General features: G+C 33.9%; 1 protein-coding gene across 6 annotated transcripts in view; it reads right to left on the bottom strand.

Annotated features, from left to right (window-relative positions):
• The window catches only part of LOC124233500 (tissue factor pathway inhibitor-like), a 78,294-nt gene that overhangs the window by 4,386 nt on the left and 46,808 nt on the right, over positions 1-27,100 (bottom strand). For 2 of the 6 annotated variants that reach the window (XM_046650643.1, XM_046650642.1), the window contains 3 exons: positions 24,665-24,709; positions 15,106-15,282; positions 14,343-14,438 (listed from right to left, as the gene is read on the bottom strand). In XM_046650643.1, coding sequence (XP_046506599.1) covers positions 14,343-14,438; positions 15,106-15,282; positions 24,665-24,709 — 318 coding nt within the window. Of the gene's footprint in view, positions 1-2,270; positions 2,296-3,987; positions 8,252-8,592; positions 8,812-14,342; positions 14,439-15,105; positions 15,283-24,664; positions 24,710-27,100 lie in introns of those variants that run through there. The other 4 variants (XR_006887080.1, XM_046650645.1, XM_046650646.1 and 1 more) reach the window with 4 other exon arrangements.

The following is a 27,100-nucleotide window of genomic DNA, read 5'->3' as shown; positions in this document are numbered from 1 at the left end:
AGTCAAAGAGAATTTGCTAAATATTCAACATTGGCACAAAATAGAACTTTGAGGAATCCAATAGCCAACGAGGGTAAATAAGTTGAGCTGAAAGCAAGAAATGATCTGATGGCAAGCGAGCCCCAGATGAACAGACTGTAAAAGGAAAGAAATAAAATAAAACAATTTTGGAAAAAATGAGTAAAATATTAAATTGATACACACATTTTACCACCTCTTGCTTTCTAGATATTTAAAAAAAGATTAGAGTGTCTTGATATAATAGCTCATGTGATAAAGAAACTCTGGAAAATAGGAGTGGGAATAATATGGGAGCAATATATGAGAAGATATTTTATAACGGTGATATTCTGTCAAAGTTCAAGAACTGTAATCACGTAAAGAATAGTAAATTTTATTTAGGTTTTTGACTAGGTCTATAAATATTGTGATTTTAAAAGCAACTCCTAGGATCTGTAAAACTGAAACATTATTCAAAATCATGTAGTGTAGTTTACGTTTTACCTTATCCTATTTGGGGGTTATAGTGCATGATTATTGCCATCAGAAATCAAAATTAAAATATATTTGGTGAGAATGTGTGCTTAACTTTCCATAAAAGGTTGAAATCTCCTCTTACCAACAGTGGTTTGTGTAAGAGGAATTTTCTGACAATCTAGGAGAGATACGCTTTAACAGCCCAACTATTGTGCAAACGTTCCCAATGTGTGTGCTATGGATTCTCATCAGCCCACAGCCTAGAGTATGAGATGGTTATTAATTGCCACCGCTTCCATCTCCATGAACTTCCAAAGTCATCACTTATGTTCAGAAATAAAAGAACTACCCCACAAGCAATTAGTCTGATTTGAGAAACAGAGGAAATTGTTATTTTTTTTATTCTCAACAAACACCCACAGATACTTTATAGTAGATGTGTATGATGAAATGATATGACTTTATATCAATTTTACTTTAGCATTTTGTACACAAGATATATTAGCCCACAGTAAGTTGCAGATAATATGTGTGGATGTACATATAAATTGGACACTTCTTTACAAATGGTAGTTACTATGTCTTAATAGCAATGCCCTACCTAAAGTTCCTTATTCCAGGACAGAGAGAGTTTTCTGATGACATGGGGTAAACTCATTCTTCTTTTCCCCTAACATACAACTTACAGTAAACCTGGCCCCATAACAAAATCAAGGCTATTTCAAAGTGAGGGCAAGTTATCCTGCTTCATCTTGGGCTACAGTTCCTAAACTGGAGGTAACAAGAGAGGAGCCTCTATTATCATGGGCCAGGAGCCTGGAACACGAGGTAAAAGCTAGAACCAAAATGGGCCTCTCCAATGGGATCCAAAACCATGGTCAATACACTACAGGTTTGGGGGGAGATATACTTTAGCTTCTGTCTTTCTTTAGCCACCAAGTCTTCCAACAATGTCTGCCACTGACCAAATCTACTCAGAAGCCAAGGGAAAGGTTTCCTATAATATGGGACAGGGCAAGAGGAAGGTATAGGATTGGTTTGAGAGCAGACGGTTGACCAGCACAGATGACATCAGAAAGAGTTTCACTACCAGTTAAATTGATCAAGGCATCAGACTGCCTCTGCTGGAAACTCTTTGTGACTTCTGGCATGCTGCTCCCACAGCCTGGGATCTGGTGTGCGGACGTGAATTGTCCCTCTTACCAGATACTTGCCCCTACTCAGGCAGTGTGTGTTCCTGACTGCCCTGATGACAGTTGTTTGTCTATCCCTCTTTGTTTGCCCTGATTTTAATCACTATCTACACAGATCATCAAACACAACTTCACCTTTGACCCAGATCAGTATTGAGGTTCTTAACACTAGAAATAAGAATATTTTGATGGTTAAAATTTAAAATTAATCACTAAGGATGTTGTATTATATGTACTTAACATTTAAAAGTTTTTAATAAAGAAATAAATTATTACTAGTTGGGGGGGGTCTTTATAAGGCCATTGCTCTTCAGGAAATGAATTATACCTGTAAACGAATCCGTTTCTCCTAAAATCATTTTAACTCTAAACAGGAAGACTATCATTGGGTGTCTCTAGCATAAACAACAGTAGAATTAAATGATGAACAGATGTCTTCTCAAGGACATTTTAGCTCTAAGATTTTTTGAGTCTTTAATTATCGTCTGGTTCAATCTCCAAAGGTAACGAAATTAAAATTTTTTATACCCCAGGACGAGATGAGATAAGCTTGACTGTTTTCAATTAACATATTTATTCTAGATAAACATAGGCACTCACCTATTCAAAATCCAGACTTTGAAATCTACAATGAAAGAAAATATAAAGGTTTTGAAGTGGTTGCACAATGTGATTTTTTTGGTTTAGATTATTGATAGAAATTTAAGATAGAACAAAAGACACTAACCTGACTTCTGTTTGTTTTCCAAAGGGAATTTAATAACCAAATGGATTCTGTCTCGATCTCGCCATTAATAACAAGTTGGATAGCTTCCATTTAGAGGGTCTATGATAAGGTGTCAGAATTCAGGATCCACTTATTTTCTGCCAGGAGCTGCCATGATCTAGTAGGCCTGCTAAACTGTAGGTGGCACTTCAGAGTCAGTTTTATGTGTAAAGTGGTTTATATAATTTTTCTTTGAAACTTATACAGTAAACTTTGAATTTTATACTCACTTTGAATCTTTACTATGGTGTCTTTCTTCTTCTTCCCATTTTACATGCCCATTTAGGCTTTTATTTTACCAATCAAATAAGGTTTCAGAACCACCTCATGACTTGTGGAGTAAATTATTTTTTTCTTCTGAGACCATTTTAGGGAATTGAATAACAAATATTTCCTTTGAATAACAAACTTCATTTTTCCCCATAATTTCATAGTGAAGAAAAATAAAAATTTTTATTTTCTAATTACAAATTATCATTGTAAAATGTTCAAATAATACAAAAGTAAAGCAAATATAATGCAAAAGTTCTCCATAATTTAATCCTTGCCCTTTAATCACTATCAATGGTTTGGCCTTTATCTTCCCTCAAACTGTTTGCATATGCAGACATGTATTAGTATACTCCTCTGTGTCGTATTACTATACTTGGTAACATTTTGTGGCTATGTTTCCACATTTGTTCATACATATGCCTCCTTCTTTTTAATTTTATTTTTTGAATTGAGTACAGTATGTTCAGTCAATCCATGTCTTGTGTATATATAGATTACTTCTACTTTTTCAATTCCGGACAATAGATCATGAACATCCTTATACATTGGTTCAGATATTTCTAGAAGAGATATTTCTAAAATTAGAACTGTACAAAAGTTATATTCAATGTATAATTTGGTAGATGCTGCTGAATACTCAACTAAAAGTTTATATAAATTTATATTTCTACACGCGCCTTAAGTTTAAAAGTGCCTAAACATTATTTAACAAAACGTGGACCTTAATCCAATGCATTTATTTACTATTCATTGCTTTTTCCTCTCCTAATACCCACAAAAGTGGAAGGGTACTTTGTAGGACTAGTAACTGCTCAGAGCTCCCCAAATATTCTACTAAATATAATTTACATAGAATCTAAGATACCTTTGATTTTAAGACACAACATTATCTTATGTACTGCTTATAAAGAAAGAAAAAAACACAATTACACTATTATACACTATCAGTTGTAAGCTTCATCATGGTTTAAACAATGTTAAAATGTGGAAAAATATGCATCTTAGAAACAATAAAACATGATAATTTATCTTTTTTGTGTCAACACACTGAAACACGTACGTACATACAAACACACACAAATAGGAAGGGAAATGATATATGCTACCCGTTGGGCAAAAAGCTGAGAGGGAATGCAATCAGATGGCAGGATGATTCCTAGAGAGAGATTTTTAGCAGGTAGCAAGCTTAGCAGTTTGCTAGGTTACAATTCTACAAAATAATTCCTTTATGCTGAGCTTACTGTATCCTGCTTGGATCCTCTAGAAGCTACTTCCAGTCTTCTATTTTATTTACTTCATGATGAGTTGGAAAACGAAAATAGCAAAGAAATATTAAAAGGATACGCTAGGAATGTTGACAGTGATTGTATGTAATGCAAATATGGCTGACTTTCTTTTCTATGTTTTTCAATTTGTCTGCAATTATAATATTCAAATTATATAATAAAATACATAATAAATATTAGAAATAATATTATATAGTAAAAATATTTTTAGAGTGATCCCAGTGTCCTGGGGTCATGCAGAAAGTCCAGAGATTGGAAGCTGTTTCTGACTGGGAATGGAAAGTAAAACTATCAGCTGTAAGTGTACTATATATAGATAATAAGTCTGTACTACTGGAAAAGCATGTGTCTCCATTCACTACCAAGGGAGAAGCGGTGTTAAGTGAGCAGAAACTGGCATTCCATAGAAGAGAAAAGAGAGCAGGGAATGGGAAAATGAGCGCCGTGAAACATTTTTTTTCTATGTGTACTGGGCCACTTTGCTGAGTGTGAAATGTAGAAGGTAGGCTGCCAGGGCACTGGAAACTAAAAGATCGTGTGGAAACAGACTGCAGGAAACCTTGCCCAGGCACGGAAGCCTCCACATATTGAAAAGGAAAAGAGAAATTGGGTAGATATTTATTGGGTTGCACTTCTTTGCCTAGATACTGCCTAATCCATGGGCAGAGTTCACAAAGTTATCTTCATCCAGAGATTTTTTCTAAATAAAGCCACCAATAAAGAAAGCCATGGTAAAATTGACAATCATGAAACTTATGAGTATAATTTATTCTATGATAATTATGTCTTATAATGTTTTAGAAAAACTTTTCTTCATGTCATATCTGCAAAGTTGAAAACTCTATACGATTTTAGTAAAAAGTGAAAATTAAAGTTTATTTAGTCCCTTGATCAGCTTTTAAGGAAGGATGAGATTTTGATACACTGAGGAGATAGAGGGAACTATGGGTGAAGGAAAGCACAAAGGTCAGAACATTCCTGGTTTTGGGGTGGGGGTACTCTGCAAACTCTGGGCTATCTGAAGAACAGAGTGCATGGAGAGTCCAGTGGGATGCAAAGCTGGAAAAGTAGATTTAGGCCAAATAAAGAAGGTCTTTGAATGCTACTATATTTGGATTTATGATGTAGACATTAATACACCACTGAAAGTACTGAAGGATGAAGGACACAAGTTCTGTTCTTTCTTGATTCGTGAAGCAAACTCAACCAGGCATGGGTTGGTTGAATCCACTAGGAGACTTGCAATAGAGGCGAATATAAGGTGACCCTAACTCCCTAACTAAAGCAGTTACAGTGGGAATAGCTGAAATTAAGCACCAGATTGAATGTGGGCAAGGGAGACAGACACTTAGAGGGAGGATAATTGAAATATTTCTAGACTAGTTGACTTACAAGATGCAATATTTTTTTAATTTATTATGAAACATAATTATAATAGAAACTATAGTCATGATAGTTTCATAAGTTGTAATTTTAGCATGGCTTTCTTTCATTGTGGCTTTACATAGAAAAATCCCTGAATGAAGATGAAATTGTGAACTATGCCCATGGATTAGCCAGCGTCTAGGCAAACAGATCCAAGATGTTAGATCGAAGATAGAACCCAGGTTTTGAGAAGACAGAAAATTTTAATTTTGACTTCAATGGAAGAACAATATCATGATTAATTCTGTACTTCAGTGGAAGTACAACATCATGACTCCATCCTGCCATAACACTTGTGCAGGTCTGTGTCTGAGCAGGTAACATAGCCATTGAAATCATCTATGTGTCTATCTCCTTCCCTGATTTCAGACATGCCTGTAAGGACAACAACACCCTCTTTATTCTTCCCAGACTCCCAGTGTCCATGACAATTCTTGTTCTGTAGGCGGCACCCAATATTTATTGAACTGAACTGAAATTAAGAAGAATAACACATCTGTACCTCAGGTCATAAGATAAAGTTGGAAACAGGTTTGCAAGTCTTCTGTTTAGAAATAAGATCCAAAGACAGAAAACATGTATTAGTAGTTTATAATTATGTTTGAATTTTACAAGTGCTTTATGTTATTTCAGGTAATCATAGTATTAAGTATAAAATGAGGATATTTCAGATCAAGGTTACAGACTTTAGTTTCACTAAAAAATTATCACTAATAAAATGTATACAAATAATTTCCATGATTATTTATTTTTTTCCTGCTGTAAACTTCTGTTGACATCGGTGATCATCATAAATATCATAAAAAACCCTCAAATATTAATACTTTTGAGCTCTTATTGAGTACTAAACACTGGGTTAAGAATTTTATATATGTCATCACAATCTTCACAAAAATTTTCTGAGATATTACTCTCCGCATATAACAAATGAGGAACCCAAGGCTAAGAGTTGTGTAATTTTTTTCAAGGCCACAGAGAGAGTTGACAAACAGCAGAAGTGGAATTTAAACCCACATCTTTCTGCTCATAAAGCTAATGCTCTTAACCACTATGCTATGTCATTTGAAAATTAACTGGAAAATAAAAATAACTGAGCAAAGATATTTTAATAATTATCAGATAAAGAGAAAGTTGTCACATCTTCTCCTTTATATCTGATCCCAAAATTCTCTCTTCTTTGCAACTCAGGTTCAGAATGTCTTAGACGCTTCCCTCCCTCAGTTACATGCATCGAGTTAGAGTTTACCAAGTCTGAACAGGACAAAGATCTAATCAAAATAGGTCATCAAACAAGGAAGCTGGAAACAGTCTTGGGAGTAACCGTTCTGAGCCAAACCGTATTCAGTACTCCAACATTTGAAGGCAAGAATTACTGGGTTACCATGTTCAACATGGACTGATTCTACAAAGTTCCAGGTTTTTCTGCACTCTGTGATCATGTTTGTACTGGCCAGCCAGATCCATTTAATGGCATTAGGTTGTGATAGACAACTAGAAACCTCATTCTGCTCTGTCCCTAGAAAGATAGAGTTGAGATTTTCCTAACCAAGACATTTTACACCAATGCTTTTCAAATTCATTCCTGCAAAGATTGTCCAGTATTCAAATAGCAAAAGGGCAGTCAGAGAATTACACAGGACATAGAGCAGCACAGTTTTTCTATCCTATTCCAACCACATTCCTAACTTGCCCTTAGCAGTCAATACCAAATTCATATTATAATAGAGATTTTTACCTTTAGCAAAAAGCACGTGCCATCAAATTACTATTATTAATTTAGTAGTTTGTATTTTGTATTGTATTCATTTGTGAATAAGTTTTGATATAGTTTTCAAGTAGTCACATGCATAGTTTATTCCTACTATTTTACTTGTTCATGTAAAATTAATGTCATTCAAAATAATTTGGCTTACAAATTGGAAGTCTGTGATTTTTCTCTTTTAAATGTATCTGTATATTATTCAAGTTTTAGAAACACTTCCCTGGAGGAATCTTACAACTGACGTAAAAAATTCATCCTTGTTAAAACCAGAGATGGTCCAGGAAGAAAGGGATTAGCAAAAGCAGTCTGTGGTCACCAGGGTGACTTGTTTGAATGGCAGCAATCTTGGCAGAAATGAAGTGCTACATTTTTGTTTCTCACCAGCTCTCCTGCCAGGAAGTAGGAGGTCTGATGGATTCTCTCTACAAATTGCTATCTATTTTTGGAAAGCCAGCTTGTCAGAAAATCAACATATGAGGAACCAGATTCACCATGCAGGCGTATTTAGACTATCAGAGAAGGTTCTATGCTTCTTGGTTTGAAAATACATTATGAAAAACAGGATACTTCTTTGGGACTATGGAAGTGGGTTGTTGATGAATTAGGGTTTTTCAGAATTGTTGATGGTGCTAGTGATTAACCATGGTATGCTGCTAAGTGTGTAACTCTATAGTTGATGGGGGATATTTTCTTTCCAGAAAATTTCCATGGTTGTGATATTCTTTTATATGTAATCATAGCTTCAACAAGAGGCCAAATAGGTAACAATATTCTCTTGCAAATCTGTAAATGACTATATCAGGGATGGTGTTTGGCTGACAATCGGGCAATTTGTCAGCATAACACCTCCTTTAGAGGGCCAATAATAACAAAAAAATTTTAAAAAGAAGTGTATGTATGCATGTGTGTGTGTGTATATATATGTTTTTCCTTTCTTCCCATTTTTTTCACGTATATATGGCATCTAGCCACTAGATCATACATTGAATACAGTCAGGAAAGAGAGAGAGCTCCAAGCACCCAGATGGTCTTCAGAATGACATCCAATCAGTTTCCCTTGACCTGGAGGCTGCCAGGAAGCAATGAGGAACTAGGTCAGGTAGATTGGTCTTCCTTTTCTCAGTCAGAAAGCAAGTATCAGATTGGGTTGGCAGTAGGGTTTTGAAGTCTATTCAAAGATTTTTTTTCCCAAAATATCATAAGGCTGATGTAGTCCCAAGACAGCTATCAAAGTTGACACATAGAAGCAAAGGGGACTATAACAATCACGAAAATAACTTACCTTTTTCGTGAATGGGTCAGGTCCACTCAAAAGGCCCATAACCAGTATGAACATTTGAGAACATTAATTTTTGTTTGCTAGTTAGACATTTACCAATGAGATATATTGAGAGGAAAATATTAACTCTATGCATGGAAATATTAAAACTTTATTAATTGTATGCTATCAAAGGCATCACATATACCATATAAATATTAAAGAAATGTCAAAGCACAAACATTAACATATGCGTAAAACGCTACCTAATCCTAAAATGAACATGGATGCATGAATGAAGAAGGCATTCAGAAAGACTTGGTAAGTATGATCCGCATTCTTCCAACCATCATTTGTTCTTTCTTTTGTAACTGTGGATCACAAAATCAATAAAAAACGTAAGTCATCTGTCTTGTGCCTAAGACTGTGTGAGACGCTGGGGGAGGGGAGTTCTACAAAATATATAATACCTGGTCTCTTTCCTGAAAAACTTGTAATCTAGTCAGTGCGACAGAGCTAACACAACATCAAATAATGTAAGTATCAAATGAATCAAACCAGGAAGCCAGGAGAAAGAGAGAGGAGGACTTCCCTGTGGCGGTGAAAAGGCAGCTTAGGTAAGATGAGGACGGCCAGGGGATTTTAGGTGGGAGAAACCACACAAAACATCATGTGGAATGAGAATGGATAATTTGTATTTGGTAATAATGAACAGTGGATAATTTGTGTTTAATGACAATGTCTATTCAGAATGGACAAAGAAAATTTCTGTTTAAAGGATGGTGAGACAAAATCTGGAACAGGTAGAGGGCTGACAGATGTTGCCGACAAATTTAAGTCAAGTGGATGAGACTAAATGAACACAGAGAAAGAATGTTTCCATTAAGTTTTTAAAAAATTTTTCTCTAAAGCAAGAGAGAGATATAAACTTGTTTGATTAAAGATAGTCTGACCCAAACACGATGGATGTATGGGAGTAGGACAGTGACGTCGAAAAGATCATATCTGATACATGTCATATATGACTCTCTCATCCTCTGTCTCTCTTTCTACACACATATATACATACATATATTTTGACTTATGTTTGATATCTGACTATATATATTAATAATATATGTATATAGTATATCTGAGTTATATCTGATCTCTGTGATATTTATCATCTATCTTTTTTCTCTCTCTCTCCCTCTCTCCTCTTCTCTCCCCTCCTCTATATCTATCATCAATCATCTATGTATCTATTGTCTATACCACATGGTTTGCCTGAGCCAGTATTAGTTCATGCTTATTTTTTTGGTATACCATGTCCCAACATATATGTGATTTTTAAAAAGTTGAAATAGTTTTTAAATAAAACTATTTTACATATCCATCAAATTAAAAACCCAACTTTCTGTCTATACATATATATTTAGAATAGATAATTTTTTAGCATCCCCCTTTTATTTTCATTAGTGCCCCAGTTTGGCTGATAAATGATCGTTGAGTTAATCTAAACACGAAGGATTGATAGTCTGAACAAAACAGGTGAGACTGAAAATGGAGAAGACAGGAATGGATATTTTGTCAGAAAAAAACAATAGAATTTAATGACTGACTAGAAGAAGAGAAGTGATCAAAGGACGTTACAAAATGCTAAAGCTGGAATAATCGAAAAAATAGTGGCAACACTCTGAAAGTTTGGAAAGCTGGAAATATTGAAAAAGAGAAAAATTATATAAGTAAAGTTCTTTTGGCTTCGAAGCCCCATGATTCTTCTGCATGTCAGTATTCTCAGCCTGTTTCTAGTAAACACATTTGAACTGTTGAAATTTCCATATATCTATTAACTTAGTTCTATTGTATATTCTCTTTTAAGGGCTTATTGTAATTTTGTGACTATGTTTGTACTGATGCCTTTATCTGAATAATTAGAGATTTTATAAGTGTCTGAAACATCAACTTCTCCTGCAAATGGGAACTTACAAAGAGTTGTTTGACAGATGAGAAACCAAGCGCTGGGAAGTGAAGCGTATTGCTCTGAAGCATGTGGGTCATAATAACAAGTAATAACACTTCTATAGCGCTGACTAGGTATCAGGCACTGTCCTAAGCAAGCTATGCATACAGACTGATTTCACCTCACAACAAAACTGATGAGGTAAGTACTACGTTATTACCATCCTCACTTTACAATAGGAAAATGAGGTTCAGAGAGGTTAAGAAGTATTATAAGATTGCACAGCTGGTAAGTGGATGAACTGGGACTTGAGCCCAAGTCTTCAGGCCCAGAGTCTTTTCTCTCAGCTGCTATATTATAATGCCAACCACAGGGGGGACATCAAGAAGAACCAATTATGGTAGTCTTTCATTTTGAAGATTATGCACAGAACTGCACACATTTAGAGAGATTGTTTCAGAATTACTTCTGTCACACGTGGTGAGAACAAACATTTATTGAAGCTACATGGATATGCTCATAATTCAGCCAATCAAACTCAAATAATTTGCTCTTGTTCACAGGGACGTGCTTACAAAACATTTTATAAAAATTTATTAAGGAAGAGTAAGGCTCAATCTTAGAGATCATCAAAGTAGTCTACTAATATAGAAATATGGAGATGAAAGGGAGAAAATTAAACCCCAACTGTGCATTCAATAAGCATTCAAATATCTTGAGTCAAGAAGGCTCATTGGAAAAAATATATTCTCAAGCTCATTTGCAACATTATGGTAGTTAAGAATGAATAATAATTTTTAAAAATTACCAAACCATTTTCTAGTAACATTGAACAAAACTTCTAAAATGCTTTTCTAGTATCATCATGAAGAGAAACATATATTTACAAAATATATTTATATATATTTCACTTAAGAACAGTAATACAATCTAGCTGTATTTTTGAAATATTCAAATACTCTACCTAAGGATTGTTACTTAATGGAAAGAATTTTAAGAGAATGCTATTCTATTTGTGTGGTGGGCATGCTGTCATTCCTGCAAACTGAATTGGAACCTTAAAGAATTTACATCTTTGCAAAAGATGCTAATACCCACAGAGAACCTTACATATTTGCTAAAACCTTGAACAAGGTCTCACACAAACATAAAGCTGTATTTTCTTAAATTATAATAGAACATAGTAATATAATTGCAAGCAGTGACAGATATAATTATTTTTGAGCTGGAATATCGAGTGTCTTCACAGACCTGAGCAATGCCCTTTGATGGAGTGGGGAATGGATTAGGTATAGGAAGAGTGGGGCACGGTTTCCTTTCTATACTCTGTCATCTATATGGGGTGGAGGAGGGATAATCTAGGTCTTAGATAGCAGAGAGAGAGACGCTGTATGCCCACCTTTCACAATTTGGATGGGGTGAATACGGGATCATGTCGGTCTTTTGAAGAGTGGAGGCAGGGCTTCATTGTCACTTGACGCTTAAGCCAGCCTTTGTATCGAACTTCTCATAGTAGTTATTGCAACATTATTTCATGTTTTCAATTAGGAACGTTACAAAAGAATAAGAAAAGAATGCTCCAAAAAAAGGAGGGAAAGGGATCAAATTGGCTAAAGGAATTTAGACTTTGAGGCAAATATATACAATAAAAAAATAAAATAGTTTTAGACAAATAAAGGAGACCAGTGGCCCTAATTTTAAATGCAGATCACTATGAATTATTCCTTAAATGCCTCTTGCTTTAAATAAAAATCCTCTTAATCTGTTTTCCTTTAAATTCATATTGTGAACTTTCACTGCTTCCTTAGTTAATAATTTACTCTTATGGCCGTTAATTTATTTATTACACTTTTTAGTGTGTATTTGCATAAAGACTTAGGACATATATCAGTATTTAAAACACTTACTTTCTCACATGTATGCTCTTTATTTCCCCCCTTGCTATTTTGGTATTATGCCTGTAAAAATCATGAGTTTTGTACTTCATAAAAGTTCAAGGCAAAACCACCCCCTAACCTACTATACTCATTTTACTGATAAATGACTGAAGATCTCTATTGGGATTAGTAAAGTAACCCAAACAAAAAATGTTGAAACATATTGAAAACTGATTTCATGCATTTCTTTTATTTGTAGATATATTGTTATATCTCATCTGCCTTTAAACTCATTAATAAATTTGCCATTCTAAACTTTCCCCTCTTCCACAGCAATAAGATTGAGCATGCTTTTCAACATATGATATTTAACTAGTTAAACAAAATGTCACTGAAAGACACAGGGCTGGAAGGACACGAAGAAACAATGCAATGAAATTACTTAATTTTACAGATAAAAAAATCAGAACTACAAAGATACTATCATTATTACAAACAAAGTAGTGTTTAAAAATGAGACTCAAATTCATCTGGTTTGAATTCACTGCTCTAATTATAGAATCTAAGGATCTCAAGGCACTTTGAAGACACCATATTGTCCAAGTCCCACTGAAACTTTGCATGCCCTCTGTGACATCTCAGCTGCTATTAGAACACAGCTTGAATGCCTAAAATTTAGGGAATTTAATCCCTGAGGCACCCATTCCTTTTTGAAGTTCTCATATTAAAAGTAAACACTTTACAGAAAGAAATTTGTACTTTAGATTTCATATGCGCAGCGTGATTCTTAGGTTGGGCTGATGAAGATAAGAAGGAAGGATGGGGATGTGGTAGTGGCAGTGGGGATTAAAATGGAGAGGACTGAGGCACGTACAATACTCAATTCTTCCTTCCATGATAGTGTTTCAAGTCCTGAGAGCATATATAATGTTCCCTCTAAGATCTCATGCCTCCTTACACTTTCCAGTGCTTCTATAAACATGTTTCCAGTTCTCTTTGTGACTTCTAAGGTATGGCATTCAGGGCTGAAGCAAGTCCCACAGGCATGATCAGGTCAGTGTGTGACTAAGCCAGACACCTACATCCTTCATTCTAAATAAATCATAGCCAACATTTGCAGTACTTTATAATCCAGCTGGGCACATGTGCTTATTTACTTGTTGTAAAGGGAGAAACTCAAAGACATTCTGATTCTGAACCCCATCTGATGCTGACACATGGCCAGGGTGGAGAATCTCTGGTCCAGACACTAAGATCTCCTTTTACCCTCAGGTTGCAATTTTAATAGCCACAGAACTCTTTCAATTCATGCCAAGTTCACATTTAACACTTTCACATGGACTGCCTCTAATCAGAATCTTCAACTCCTCTATGAACACATGTGGTTTTTAAAATTTAGGTAGGACCTTACATTTATCCTGTTAACTTTCAGATTTTCAGGTTGTTTCTAACTGCCTAGATATTCGTGGTTTCTGGTTATGTTTTCCAAATTTTTCAGTATTTTCCCAGCTCTCCATTTTTGTGAGCATATTTCTTGTATGTTTATTTAAATTTGATAAGTATGTTGACAGAGTAGAACCCAGAAAAGGGTTCTGCAGAAGCCCAAAAGAAAATTCCCTTTAGAGTGACATAACCTTTGGGGATAGTTACTCAACAAATTCCTAATCTGCCTTGTGACTGACACCAGAGACCACGCCCAATGCCGTGCTCAGTTTAAGAGTGCCTTAGATTGCCCATGGCACACTGCTGCTATTATAGTGATTTACCCTCAGACACTGAGGCTGACGTTCCTAGCATTATTTTATACAATGAATTTGGCATAGAGATAAATATCATGTGAAAGTTTTCATGTGATAGGTAATTAAAAGCCTACTTCAAAGCATACTGTAAATAGATTAGGAAAATTGTCACTTTTATGAGATCAAATGCCTTAAACATTTTGAATCTCAGTATTTCAACACATTTATTATTAAATACAAACAGGTATAATTTTTTTTAAAGCACAGTTCTAATACACATTCCACTTCTATTGTTACCGTGGTAATATTTCTCTGGCAGCAATTTAAAAAAATGAGATTCTTACCCCAAAAGTTGGGAACCTTGGTAGGCTGGGGAGTCAAGGAGTCATTATTCACAGCATTAATCTGGGTTCTATGATCATCCACCTGGAAATCATTCACTGGAAAAAATATAGCCAGTTAAAATAGACATTGTCGCAAGCTTGTAATTGTACACATAAAGCAAAGCACAGCAGTTGTGTGAAGAAAGGTAGACTTCTAGAAATTTTACTCACTTTGCTATGCTAAATTAGTAAACAGTGAATCTTTAAAAACATATGATATATATAAGATAATATTATGTATATGATAAGATAATATTTCCCCCAGTAACTTTGCGGCTCTTGGTCAAAAAAGATATAACAGTTAATGTTTAAGTTATTTCTTTAATAAATTTTATGGTCAGATAAAACCGACTGATTTTAGTGGTAGGTTCCAAAGAACTATTCGCTCTCAAATTGTTATAAACCTAAGGGATTTCAGCAGTCCTACTCTTGTGCCTAAATTATGCTATAGTATTCTCAGGAAGGAAAATTAAATAATACAACCTGAAAAAAAATGTCAGATCTATGAAAACAATTTCCACTATAGTTAGATTTCTTAATTATCTGTGCTTTTATTTAAAAAATTTAACATCATGACCAATTTCTATCAGATTTAGTGAATACAAATGTATCTTCATTTGTATGGCTGAAACAAAATCTGGGTAAACTTCAACATCCTCTCAGATGTCTTATTTTTAAAAGAATGGTTATAAATGAAGTAAGATGAGATGAGAAACAAACTTACATGCATCCTCGCAAGCGTTCTTGCATTCTTCCAAAGAATCAAAGTTGTTCAGATTGCCGAGGCACCCACCATACTTGAAACGTTCACACTGCTTTGACTGATTGTTATAGAAATACCTAGTAATATAACCTCGACAGATTCCAGCATCTTCTTCCAAAAAGCAGAAATCTGGCTTTTCTAGAAATTATAAAAATGTCAGAAAGCAATAATCTTATTTGTGAATAATTTAATTATTTTAATTAAATATATAAATAACTTGTTATGTTGAAGATATTTATGGAGTAAATACGAAAATTTAAAGGTAAGAGGTAAAAATATAACTTTATCCACAACTGTACAATATTAAGATTATCTACTATACCTACTGTGACAAATAGAAGATGTAACTATTGTTACATGTTCTTGCTAATGGAATTTCAATTTTTAAATTTCTCTTAGTAAATTAATAGGGCATTAACTATCAACTATTCCATGATTTGAGAGAATAAAAGATATTGGGTAATTTTATGCTTGGTTTGGAAATACAAAGTTTTATGGCAAAAATTTGGTTTAATTATTTTTGTTAAGCTTATGGGCATTGACAATAAGGAAAGATCTATGAATATTTTTGTATTTTTTAGGTGTGTGATCTCATTAGGGAAACACATCTAATATGTTGCTTCGTTAAGAATGGTTTCCAAAAAAGAAACTGGAGAAGAAACTTTAAGGGGTATGGAAGCTTTCATGGCTATTCTTAGAAGTTCCTGAATTTTTATGCTGGGATTAATATCTGTATTATGCATGATATCCTCTACCACTGTGCCTCTTACTTTTCTTCTTCCAGTCCTTGGAATGACTCCAACAGTACAGAGGCAGAAAGGAAATACATGTTCAGGGATCGGAGAGGCTTTTGAAAAAGTCCAAGACCCATTCTTTGATAGTGCTCCAAACCTGGCTAAACACAGCTGTCACAAATGTTGTGCCACTGTGATCTATATTACAAGCTTTGTCTGCCTGCATACTCTGTAAAGAGAGAATTGAATTTGCTTTCAAAATTATTATGATTGCAAGACATATTGGGCTTGAATATTTTAGGGCAAACTTCCGATTTCCCCCTTTCTTTGCTGCAAAATTACTATACTGTAAAAACTATATTACCATAGCGGCCAAAATGAACTGTGGTATCTTTTTGCATCTTAAAGCAACTTGCTCTTCTAGCTCAGGGAAGCAATACTCATGAGGTTTTTATTATAAAAAGAATGTTTTAGTAATTTCTACAATAGTTGCAGATCTTCAGAAAAACTAATCTCCCATAAAAATTGTTTTATTAAATAAAACATACTATTTTAATAGTTTAAAATATCCATTTTCTATAAGTTCTCAGAGTACCAATTTGAAAATTATTTTGCTTATCATTTATTGATTCATTTCTCAAAGTGAATGTTCCTATTATTCCCATAGTAACAATTTGTAGTTAAGTTTAATATATGGGACAAGGAAAGAAAACAACTCTTTAAATTTTTATAATAGTTTTTTATAAGAAAAAGAAAAAATATATTCAATTACTTTCATTTTGATTTGTTTTGGTCTTAGTATGTACTTCTTATGAAATTTTAAATTATCTTAATAGAGAATATAATAATTCTAAGTTTAACAAAAGGAAGTAGGTAAAAAATATTGCATATAAGGAACAGAAAACAGTAGCAAGTTATGCTGAAAAGTATAATTAAGGAATTTTACAACTGGAAGTTGATACTATTTATGAGGCCCATTCTAGGACATAAATTTATTTTAGGACAAAGTCGAAATATCATACTTGTAAAATAATTCTGCTTAGGCCTACTGTTTAAAATACTATGGTTACAAATCAAGAAATTCACGACCCATATTCCTCACGTAAATAAAGTAACATTCATATTGAATCTGCATACACAATCTTTGCTCTAAATTGATGCTCAGTTAAAACTAACACAGAATGCAGACTTTAAGCTATACACCAATTTCCACAAGCCACATGATTTTCACTATTATCTTTTGCTTGAGGCTGCATACTTGGCAATTGTCTTAAACCAAACTTTCTTTTGAAGGAGTGGTAAAGAATTCCATTGTCTTTATAACTGTTCCAATGCTGATTCTAGGAAGCATATCACAATGTTAATTTCAAATTGATGTGCTTAGAGGTCTTTATTACGAATTTGTTTTAACATCTGAACATTTTTAACACTCATGTGAATGGTATTATAACTTTATTCTCTAACTTTCATGTATAATCTCAATTAAGAATGATTGAAATTGTGACATCAATATCACTGCAGAGTGAGCTCTTCCCGTAGTCTCTCCCTGCTAAGACATAATGAAAAGGACATTCATAAACAAACAGAGGACATTCTCACAACATCATAGATGTCTGAGAGATCCACACAGTCATATGTATGAAGGTGGTAGTGCAGGAACCCCCCAGGAGGCAGTGGAAAGAGGTAAGGAGACCTCCCCTCCCTCCCTGAGTGGTGGCAATCTAAGGTGTGGGACCTTGCCAGTGGCTGGTGCATGATACTGAGAGGAGAAGGGAGAAAAGGTAGCTCTTCATGGGAACACATGAGCTCTTGGAGTTGCCTCCCAGCCTGTGGGACTGATCCACACTGAGGCAGCTAAGCAATCGTGGGGGTGCCTACACCAAGTCAAGTAGTCCAAGCTGGCAGACAGTGAGTGCAGAGCAGGGACATGTGGTATTGTGCATGTGAAAGAAAGCACCCATCCTCCCCTCCTGCCTGGTCCACCAGCTCAGCCAGTCAGTCAGAAGAGGGGATCACTCCAAAATGGCTTCACATATGGGTGTAAAGCAGCAGTGGCCAGCAGGCAAACACAGATAGGTCCAGTCAGCAAAGCTTCCAAAAGACAGTCACATCTCCCAGGGGTTGCAGAGAGCTCAGAAGACACAGCTCCTGACCCCTCACCCCAGTGGTGGCAGGTGGAATCTGCTACCAGATACTACCACTATGCAATGGCAAAAGTTCACCCCATGGAATAGCATGAAGAGGTATATTAAAACTCCAGATCAGAAGGAAAATGACAAGTACCCAGAAATCAATCCTGAAATCACAGAAATTTACAATCTAAATGACAGAGAATTCAAAATAGCTCTCAGAAAGAAGCTTAAAAAGTTACAAGAAAACTCAGAAAGACAGTTTAATGATCTTGGGAATAAAATTAACGTACAGAAGGAATTCTTCACAAATGAGATTGAAACAAAAAAAAAATCAGAAATGTTGGAGATGAAAAACACAATGAATGAGATAAAGGAAAATCTAGAGCCCTTAAAAAATAGGGCTGATATAATGGAGGACAGAATGAGTAATTTAGAGGACATAAATATAGAAATGCTGCAGATGGAGGAGAGAGAGAGCTAAGAACAAAAAGAAATGAAGAAACTCTCCAAGAAACATCTAACTCAATTAGGAAATGCAACATAAGGATTATAGGTATTCCAGAGGAAGAAGAGAGGGAGAAAGGAGTAGAGAGTTTGTTCAAAGAAATAACTGCTGAGAACTTTCCAAATCTTGGGAAGAAGCTGGAAGTATGTGTAAATGAAGTTAATAGAACTGCTAGTTATATCAACATAAAAAGACTTTTTCCAAGGCATATAGTAGTAAAACTGGCAAAAGTCAATGACAAAGAAAAAATATTAAGGGCAACAAGGCAAATGAAAATAACTTATAGAGGAAGGCCTATATCAGGCTTTCAGCAGATTTTTCAGCATAAATCTTACAGGCTAGGAGATAGTGGAATGACCTATTCAAAATTCTGAAAGACAATACTTTCAGCCAAGAATACTCTATCCAGCAAAACTATCCTTCAAATACAATAGAGAAATAAAAACTTTCCCAGATAAAAAAAAGCTGACAGAGTTAATTGCCACAAGACCCCGACTACAAGAAAGGATCAAGAAGGCCCTCATAACTGAAAAAAAAAGAGAAAGACTTTAAAAAGCCTTGAGCAAAGAGATAAATAGATAAAATCAGAAAACTGCAGTTCTCTGTCAGAACAGGTTAGCAAACACCTAACTAAAACATTAAAGATAAAGGGAAGGAAAGCATCAAAAATAACAATAATCACTTGATTTTAATCACAAACTCATAACGCAAAATGCAATAAGTCGTAACAACGATAACTTAGATGGGGAAGAGAAAAGGGATGGAACCTGCTTAGACTACGGAAATAAGAGGCTATCAGAAAATGGACTATCTTGTCTATGAGATCTTTTATATAAACCTCACATTAAATACTAAACAAAAAATCAGAACAGAGATACAAATGATAAAAAAAAGGAAAACTGAGAAAGCCATCATACTGTTCATACAGTTCAGTTCATCAAACTGAACTGGAAGTTGGTAATACATGGGATGAGAAGCAGGGAAATATGGAACAACCAGAAAACAAGTGATAAAATGGCAGTATTAAATCCTCATATATCAATAATTACTCTAAATGTAAATAGATTGAATTCCTCAATCAAAAGTCACAGAGTGGCTGGATAGATTTAAAAAAAGACCCGATAATATGCTGCATCCAGGAAACACATCTCAGCTCTAAAGACAAAAACAGTCTCAGAGTGAAGGGATGGAAGATGATACTCCAAGTTAAGGGCAAACAAAAGAATGTAGATGTTGCCATGATTATATCAGACAGAGTAGACTTCCAAATAAAAAACACAATGAGAGACACAGATGAACAGTATATAATGATAAAAGGGACACTCCACTGAGAGGATATAACATTTAGAAATATATATTCACCTAATATGGGAGCACCAAAGCACATAAAGCAACTATTAACACACCTAAAAGGAGAAATTAACAGCAACACAATAATAGTAGGGGACCTCAACACCCCATTTACTTCAACAGATAGGTCATCCAGACAGAAAGTCAACAAGGAAATAGTGAAATTAAATTAAAAAGTAGACCAAATGGACTTAATAGATATATATAGAACACTCCATCCAAAAGCAGCAGAATATAAATTCTTCTTAAGGGCACATCGAGCATTCTCAAAGATAGATTATATGTTGAGAAACAAAGCAAGCCCCAATAAATTTAAGAAGACTGAAATCCTACAAAGCATCTTTTCTGACCATAATGCAATGAAACTAGAAATCAACCACAAGAAAAAAGCTGGGAAAGTGACAGATATGTGGAGACTAAACAACATGGTACTGAACAACCGAGGGATCATAGAAGAATTTAAAGAAGAAATCAAAAAATATTTGGAGAAAAATGAAAATGAAGATACACTACAACAACTCATATGGGTTGCAGCAAAAGTGGTCCTAAGAGGGAAATTCATAGCAATACAGGACTACCTTAACAAAAAAGAAAAATCTCAAATAAGCAATCTTAAACTACACTTGACAGAACTAGAAGAAGAACATATAAAGCCCAAAGTCAGCAAAAGGAAGGAAATAATAAAAATTAGAGCAGAAATAAATAAAATAGAAACCAAAAAAAACAGTAGAAAGGCTCAATGAAACTAAGAGCTGGTTTTTGAGACTTTATCTTAGAGAAGATAAAGAAAATTGACAAACCTGTAGCCAGACTCACCAAGAAAAACAGAAGGCTCAAATAAATAAAATTAGAAATGAAAGAGGAGACATTACAACAGATACCACAGAAATACAAAGGATTATAAGAGAATACTATGAAAAACAATATGCCAACAAATGGGACAATCTAGAAGGAATTGGAAAATTCTTAGACCCATATAACTTCCCAAAACTGAATCAAGAATAGAGAATCTGAATAGACCAATAACAAGTAAAGAGATTGAATCAGTAATCAAAATCCTCCCCCAAAATAAAAGTCCAGGACCAGATGGCATCTCTGGAGAATTCTACCAAATATTTAAAGAGGATTTAATACCTTTTTCTTCCAAACTATTCCAAAAAATAGAAGATGGAACACTTCCTAACTCATTCTATGAGGCCAACATCACTCTGATCTTAAAGCCAGAAAAGGACAATGCAAAGAAAGAAAATTACAGGCCAATATCACTGATGAACATAGATGCAAAAATCCTCAAAAAAATATTGGCAAACTGAATACAGAACTACATTAAAAGGATCACACACCATGATGAAGTGGGATTTACATCAGGGATGCAGGGATGGTTCAACATCCGCAAATCAATCAATGCAATACACCACATTAACAAAATGAGGAATAAAACCACATGATCATCTCAATAGATGCAGAGGAAGCATTTGACAAGATCCAACATCCATTTATGATAAAAACTCTGAATAAAATGGGTATTGAAGGAAAATTCCTCAAAATAATAAACTCATAGTCAACATCATATGCAATGGGGAAAAACTGAAAGCCATCCCTCTGAGAAAAGGAGCAAGACAAGGGTGCCCACTCTTACCACTCTTATTCAACATAGTACTGGAAGTTTTGGCCAGAGCAATTGGGCAAGAAAAAGAAATAAAAGGTATCCAAATTGGCAATGAAGAAATGAAATTCTCGCTATTTGCAGACAACATGATTCTATATATAGAAAACCCTAAAGAATCCATCAAAAAATATTACAAATAATCAACTACTACAGCAAAGTTGCAGAGTACAAAATCAACTACAAAAATCTCTTGCATTTCTATACTCTAATAACAAACTAACAAAAAGAGAAGTCAAGAATATAATCTCATTTACAATCAAAACAAAAAGAATAAAATATCTAGCATAAAATTTAACCAAGGAGGTAAAAGACCTACTCATGGAAAACTATCAGACATTATTGAAAGAAATCGATGATGATGCAAACAAATGGAATGATATTCCATGCACATGGATTGGAAGAATAAAAATAGTTAAAATGTCCCTACTACCTAAAGCAATCTACAGATTCAACTCAATCCCAGTTAGAATCCCAATGGCGTTCTTTATGGAAAGAGAACAAAGAATCCCAAAATTCATTTGGGGCAACAAAAGATTCTGAATAGCTAAAGCAATCCTGAGAAAAAAGAACAAAGGTGGAGGCACCACAATACAATACAAAGCTATAGTAATCAAAACAGCATGGTACTGGCACAGAAACAGACAAACAGATCCATGGAACAGAATTGAAAGCCCAGAAATTTAACCACACATCTACAGACAGCTAATCTTTGAAAAAGGAGCTATAAACATAGGATGGAGAAAGTTCTATAAATGGTGTTGGGAAAACTGGACAGCCGCATGTAAAAGAATGAAAGTATACCATTATCTTTAGCCATACACAAAAATTTACTCAAAATTAATTAAAGACTTAAAGGTAAGAGGTGAAACCACAAAACTCCTAGAAGAAATACAAGCAGTACACTCTTTGGCATCAGCCTTAGCAACATCTTTTCGAATAGCATGTCTACTCAGGCAAGGGAAACAAAAGAAAAAATAAACAAATGGGAAATCAACAGACTAAAGAGCTTCTGCAAGGCAAAGGAAACCATGAATAAAATGAAAAGACAACCCACCTACTGGGAGAAAATATTTGCAAATCATATATCTGACAAGGGGTTAATCTCCAAAATATATAAAGAAGTCACATAACTCAACAACAAAATAACAAACAACACGATCAAAAAATGGGCAGAGGATATGAACAGACATCTTTCAAAGAAGATATACAGATGACCAACAGGCACATGAAAAGATGATCAACATCACTCATCATTAGGGAAATGCAAATCAAAACTACACTGAGATATCACTTTACACCCATTAGAATGGCTATAATTACCAGGACAAAAAATAACAAATGTTGGAGAGGATGTGGAGAGAAAGGAATGCTCGTGCCTTGCTGGTGGGAATGCAAACTGGTGCAGCCACTATGGAAAACATTACGGAGATTCATCAAAAAATTAAAAATAGAAATATCATGCAACCCAGTAATCCCACTACTGGTATTTATCCAAAGAACTTGAAATCAACTATTCAAAGAGACTTATGCACCTCTATATTCACTGCAGCACTATTCACAATAGCCAAGACATGGAAGCAATCCAAGTGCCCATCAACTGATGAATGGATAAAGAAGATGTGGTATACGTACAATGGAATACTACTCAGCCATAAAAAGAGACAAAATTGTACCAATTGCTACAACATCGATGGACCTTGAGGGTATTATTTTAAGTGAAATAAGCCACAAAGAGAAAGAGAAACACTGCATGATTTCACTCATATGTGAAAGATAAATAAACACATGGACAAAGCAAATAGATTAGTAGTTACCATAGGGGAAGGGGGTTGGGAGGGGAATGAGGGGTAAAAGGGCACATATATATGGTGACTGACAAATAATAATGTACACCTGAAATTTCACAATGTTATAAACTATTATGACCGCAATAAAGTAAAAGAATGATTTAATTCCTAAATCACTAAATATACATTATACGGCATAATTTTATAGTAAACTCTACCTGCATATAATTTTTTCCTGATTCTACATTTTTTAAAAAATGTCTTAACATTTAAATAATGGTCCTTCCTTTCACAGACATGTCATCTTTTACTTGGTACAAAACATGCTATAAATATGCTGTATTCTTTGATATTACAGATAACGAGACTTTCATTTAATTGCAGTATTGAACATTTTTGTCAAGATTATCTAAATATTTATAGGGAGATATTTTAAAACTTGTAAATAAAAACATTCACTTATGCTGTTTGTACAATCTTTGCTGCTGAATTTATTTTATAAATTTTGATTCAAATTCCAAACAATAAATTGTATCAAGTTTATCGGTGAGTCACAGAAATTTTCCACTCTTTCCCAAACAATTAAATCAAAGTCAGTAAAATAAAAATACACTTTGAATTTTGTAGCTCTTTCATGTCCTGAGTTGAATAATTTGATCTCTTTATTCAATATTTTCTGATTCAAAGATAAATGCTATAAATGTTAATTGGGCCAAATCAGTTTCTAGACCTTTATTAACAGGAATGTGGCTTTCTTGATCTGTTGATAACAATTTTTCTTGGGCTGATATAATATATTCACAAAAAAATAATTATTTTTCATTATAAACAATAAGTAAAATAATTTAAATAACAAAATAAAAAATATGCAAATTAAATAATGTTGGAAAAAACAATTATTGTTATATATCTCCACCTACTCTTGCATATAGACTGTTGACACCATAAAGACATATATCCATTTGGGGGAATATTGGATGAAATTTGCTAAAGCCACACAGTGCTGAGATTACCAAGGGATTAGAGATCTGAGAACTAAAATGTAAGACTAGCAACCTCCAAATTGCCATTTGGGAGATGTTAGAATAACGTGTGTGGGGCTCTGGATTATGATTGATCTAACACTAAACATCATGCTGCATTAGACTGGGAGTCAATACGGTGTTTGAAGCCTTCCCCACCAAATATCATATATGTTATTTCTAATTTTTTCATTATGTCCATTGAAACAACATAGCATTTCAAAGATCACAGGAATTTATGATGAACCCAGCATCAGAGAAATGCGAGAATTGAATTTCCTTATGTAAATTCTACTAATTAACAAACAAATGAATGTTCACCTTTTTGCAATGTTCCTTCTGTCTTTCTAGATTTCTTTGGATAAACTGCAAGAAAAACAATATAGGTGTATCAATTACCATGATTGATAATATAATATTATGAATTTCAATTTAAAAAATTAGGATACTGTATCCATTACCATTAGAATTATTCCTATACATAATGTCAATAAATATATTTCTTTTCATTTTTTATAAAGATTAAATTATTTTAACATAATTAACTATGTTAAAAGTTTCTAACACATTTACAAAAATAAGAATTCACAGTGAACTCTGTTATTCAAAATATCTATGATCAAAATAATGTAAAATATGAAAGTAATTCAAATAGCCTGCTTTGCGCACAAAACAAATAATTTCTATAGAGTATTGGGAGTAGGGGTGGAAGAAGTCAGAACTATCTCCTTTTCTAATTCCTTCCCTGCCTCATTCTTAACTCAAATATAACTTTATTATTATTTCCAAGTACAGAGGAGAAATGAAGCAAAAGTTATCTGGGACATATTTTTAGGTTTAGCCTCATAGAATTAATGCCATTACTCCACTCAAGAACTAGAATGCTTCTTGTCTTTGACTCATTATATTTCGAGAAAGGATTCTAAATTCTAATTTTAATGATAATGAATTTCAAATTGATATACGTGAAGTTTTAATTTGTTCATGTAAACATTAAGAAAGCTGAGTGATATTTATTTTGTTTTATAATCACTTGTATTACAGAGAAAAGCTTTGTTTGAGGCAGCTTATAATTAGTTAATTAGTTGTATGGTAAGGGAGAGGAGAGAGAGAGAGGGAAAGAGTGTTTTGGAGAGTAAAACACCCATGAAAGACAAGGTAATGGGGCCTATCTCCTTTTTGAGTTTTACTGTGTTTTATTCAGTAGTCTTTTAAAAAAGAAATATATATATATTTACAAAAGAAATACATATAATATATATTAAAAAGGTATATATAATTCTAATTCCATTTTAAATATTGTGATTTTTTTTGAATTGTAAATAACCAACCCCCAATTGCTGTTTTTTAATTAAATAGTGGATCATCATAATAAGCTTACATTAAAATGTTTTAATGTACTAATGTTACAGTTTTAATTTCTGAGGGCAAGGAAAGAATATATACATATAAATAGCATGTAAGACTAGAGCGCTGAATGATAATTTTTATTCTGTTTTATCCACTGATAACAGCCATGTGATGGGAACATAGAAATGCTTGGTTTCAATGTTCATGCAATATTAAAAGAGAGAACTATTTTGTTTGTTTGTCTCTGGTTTCATCTCAAGTCAGATTAATTCAGCTGGTATACACACAAACTCACTCAAATAAAGTGTTTTAGCCCATTGGAATTTTAACTGTATTTACGTTACTAATGATTATCTTTGAGGATTCTGAAAATAACAACCATGGAAACCCTATTTAATGGATTTTTATGCCAATTACAGTCTGAAAAAATAGAAAGATAAGATTTACAGCAAATTACCCAAGTTATCATATTTTCCTAGATTTATGTATAACATAACATTTGTTAATGACATCTTAAGGAGAAATGAGAGTGTGCTTTACCAATTCCCATTGTACTAATTCTTTGAGCTCTAACTTACATGAATTCACATTTTAAATATTTTATTATGAATATTAAAATGTAATATCCAACAAATTAAGTCATAATTATCTGATACATTTCAGTAATTGTAATGGGTTGTTTATCTCTCCCATTCTTTCTTCATCTTTTTGTCTCTTGTTGGAGAAGGGTAGGGTAAAATCTGAATGCTAACTTTTAATGTTTCTTATTTGTTGAAGTCAGCCTAGAAAATCCAAGCAGGTGGGAAAATGACTCTATGGGAAGAAGATTCTTGTTACCAAATAAGTATTCATAATTCCAAACAAATAAAACATGAAACGACAAAGTAAAAAATAAGAATGGAAAAAGCATTTACACAGCTGTTTAATACCCTGTGGAGAAAAGTTCCACCTAAATCCCCATGAAAAGCCACAAGTCACAGTAGCCCCATCAATAAAATAGTAATTAATATTAACAGCACACTTTCTAGAACCTTGAAAGACGTTTCAGGAATTGACGCTCCATGAATTTAAATGTAACACATTCAACCTCGCTGTAGAGGCTGAGAGTCTATAAAGCTAAGTGGACATCTGATCTCTTTCATCTAATTTGTTAATTTCCCACACTACATTACACCTATTCTTCAAAAAATAATAATCAAAGACAACGTTGTTGCTTAGGCTACAGAAAAAAAGCAACTAAACCAAAGGACAAATATTTTGAAAGTGAGGTATCTAGAAGCTATTTTACAAACTGTATCTTTACTTTTTAAATTTATTAACTTTGTTAACATGCCTCTATTATATAGGTAAATACACCAAACAAAATTATACATAGTTGGAAACAATAAAGCAACTTTACATCCAAAA

The sequence above is a fragment of the Equus quagga genome, unplaced genomic scaffold, assembly GCF_021613505.1.
Source record: "Equus quagga isolate Etosha38 unplaced genomic scaffold, UCLA_HA_Equagga_1.0 203_RagTag, whole genome shotgun sequence".
Lineage (NCBI taxonomy): Eukaryota > Metazoa > Chordata > Mammalia > Perissodactyla > Equidae > Equus > Equus quagga.
The sequence above is the reverse complement of the archived record's forward strand: the minus strand, read 5'-3'. Positions and strand labels throughout refer to the sequence as shown.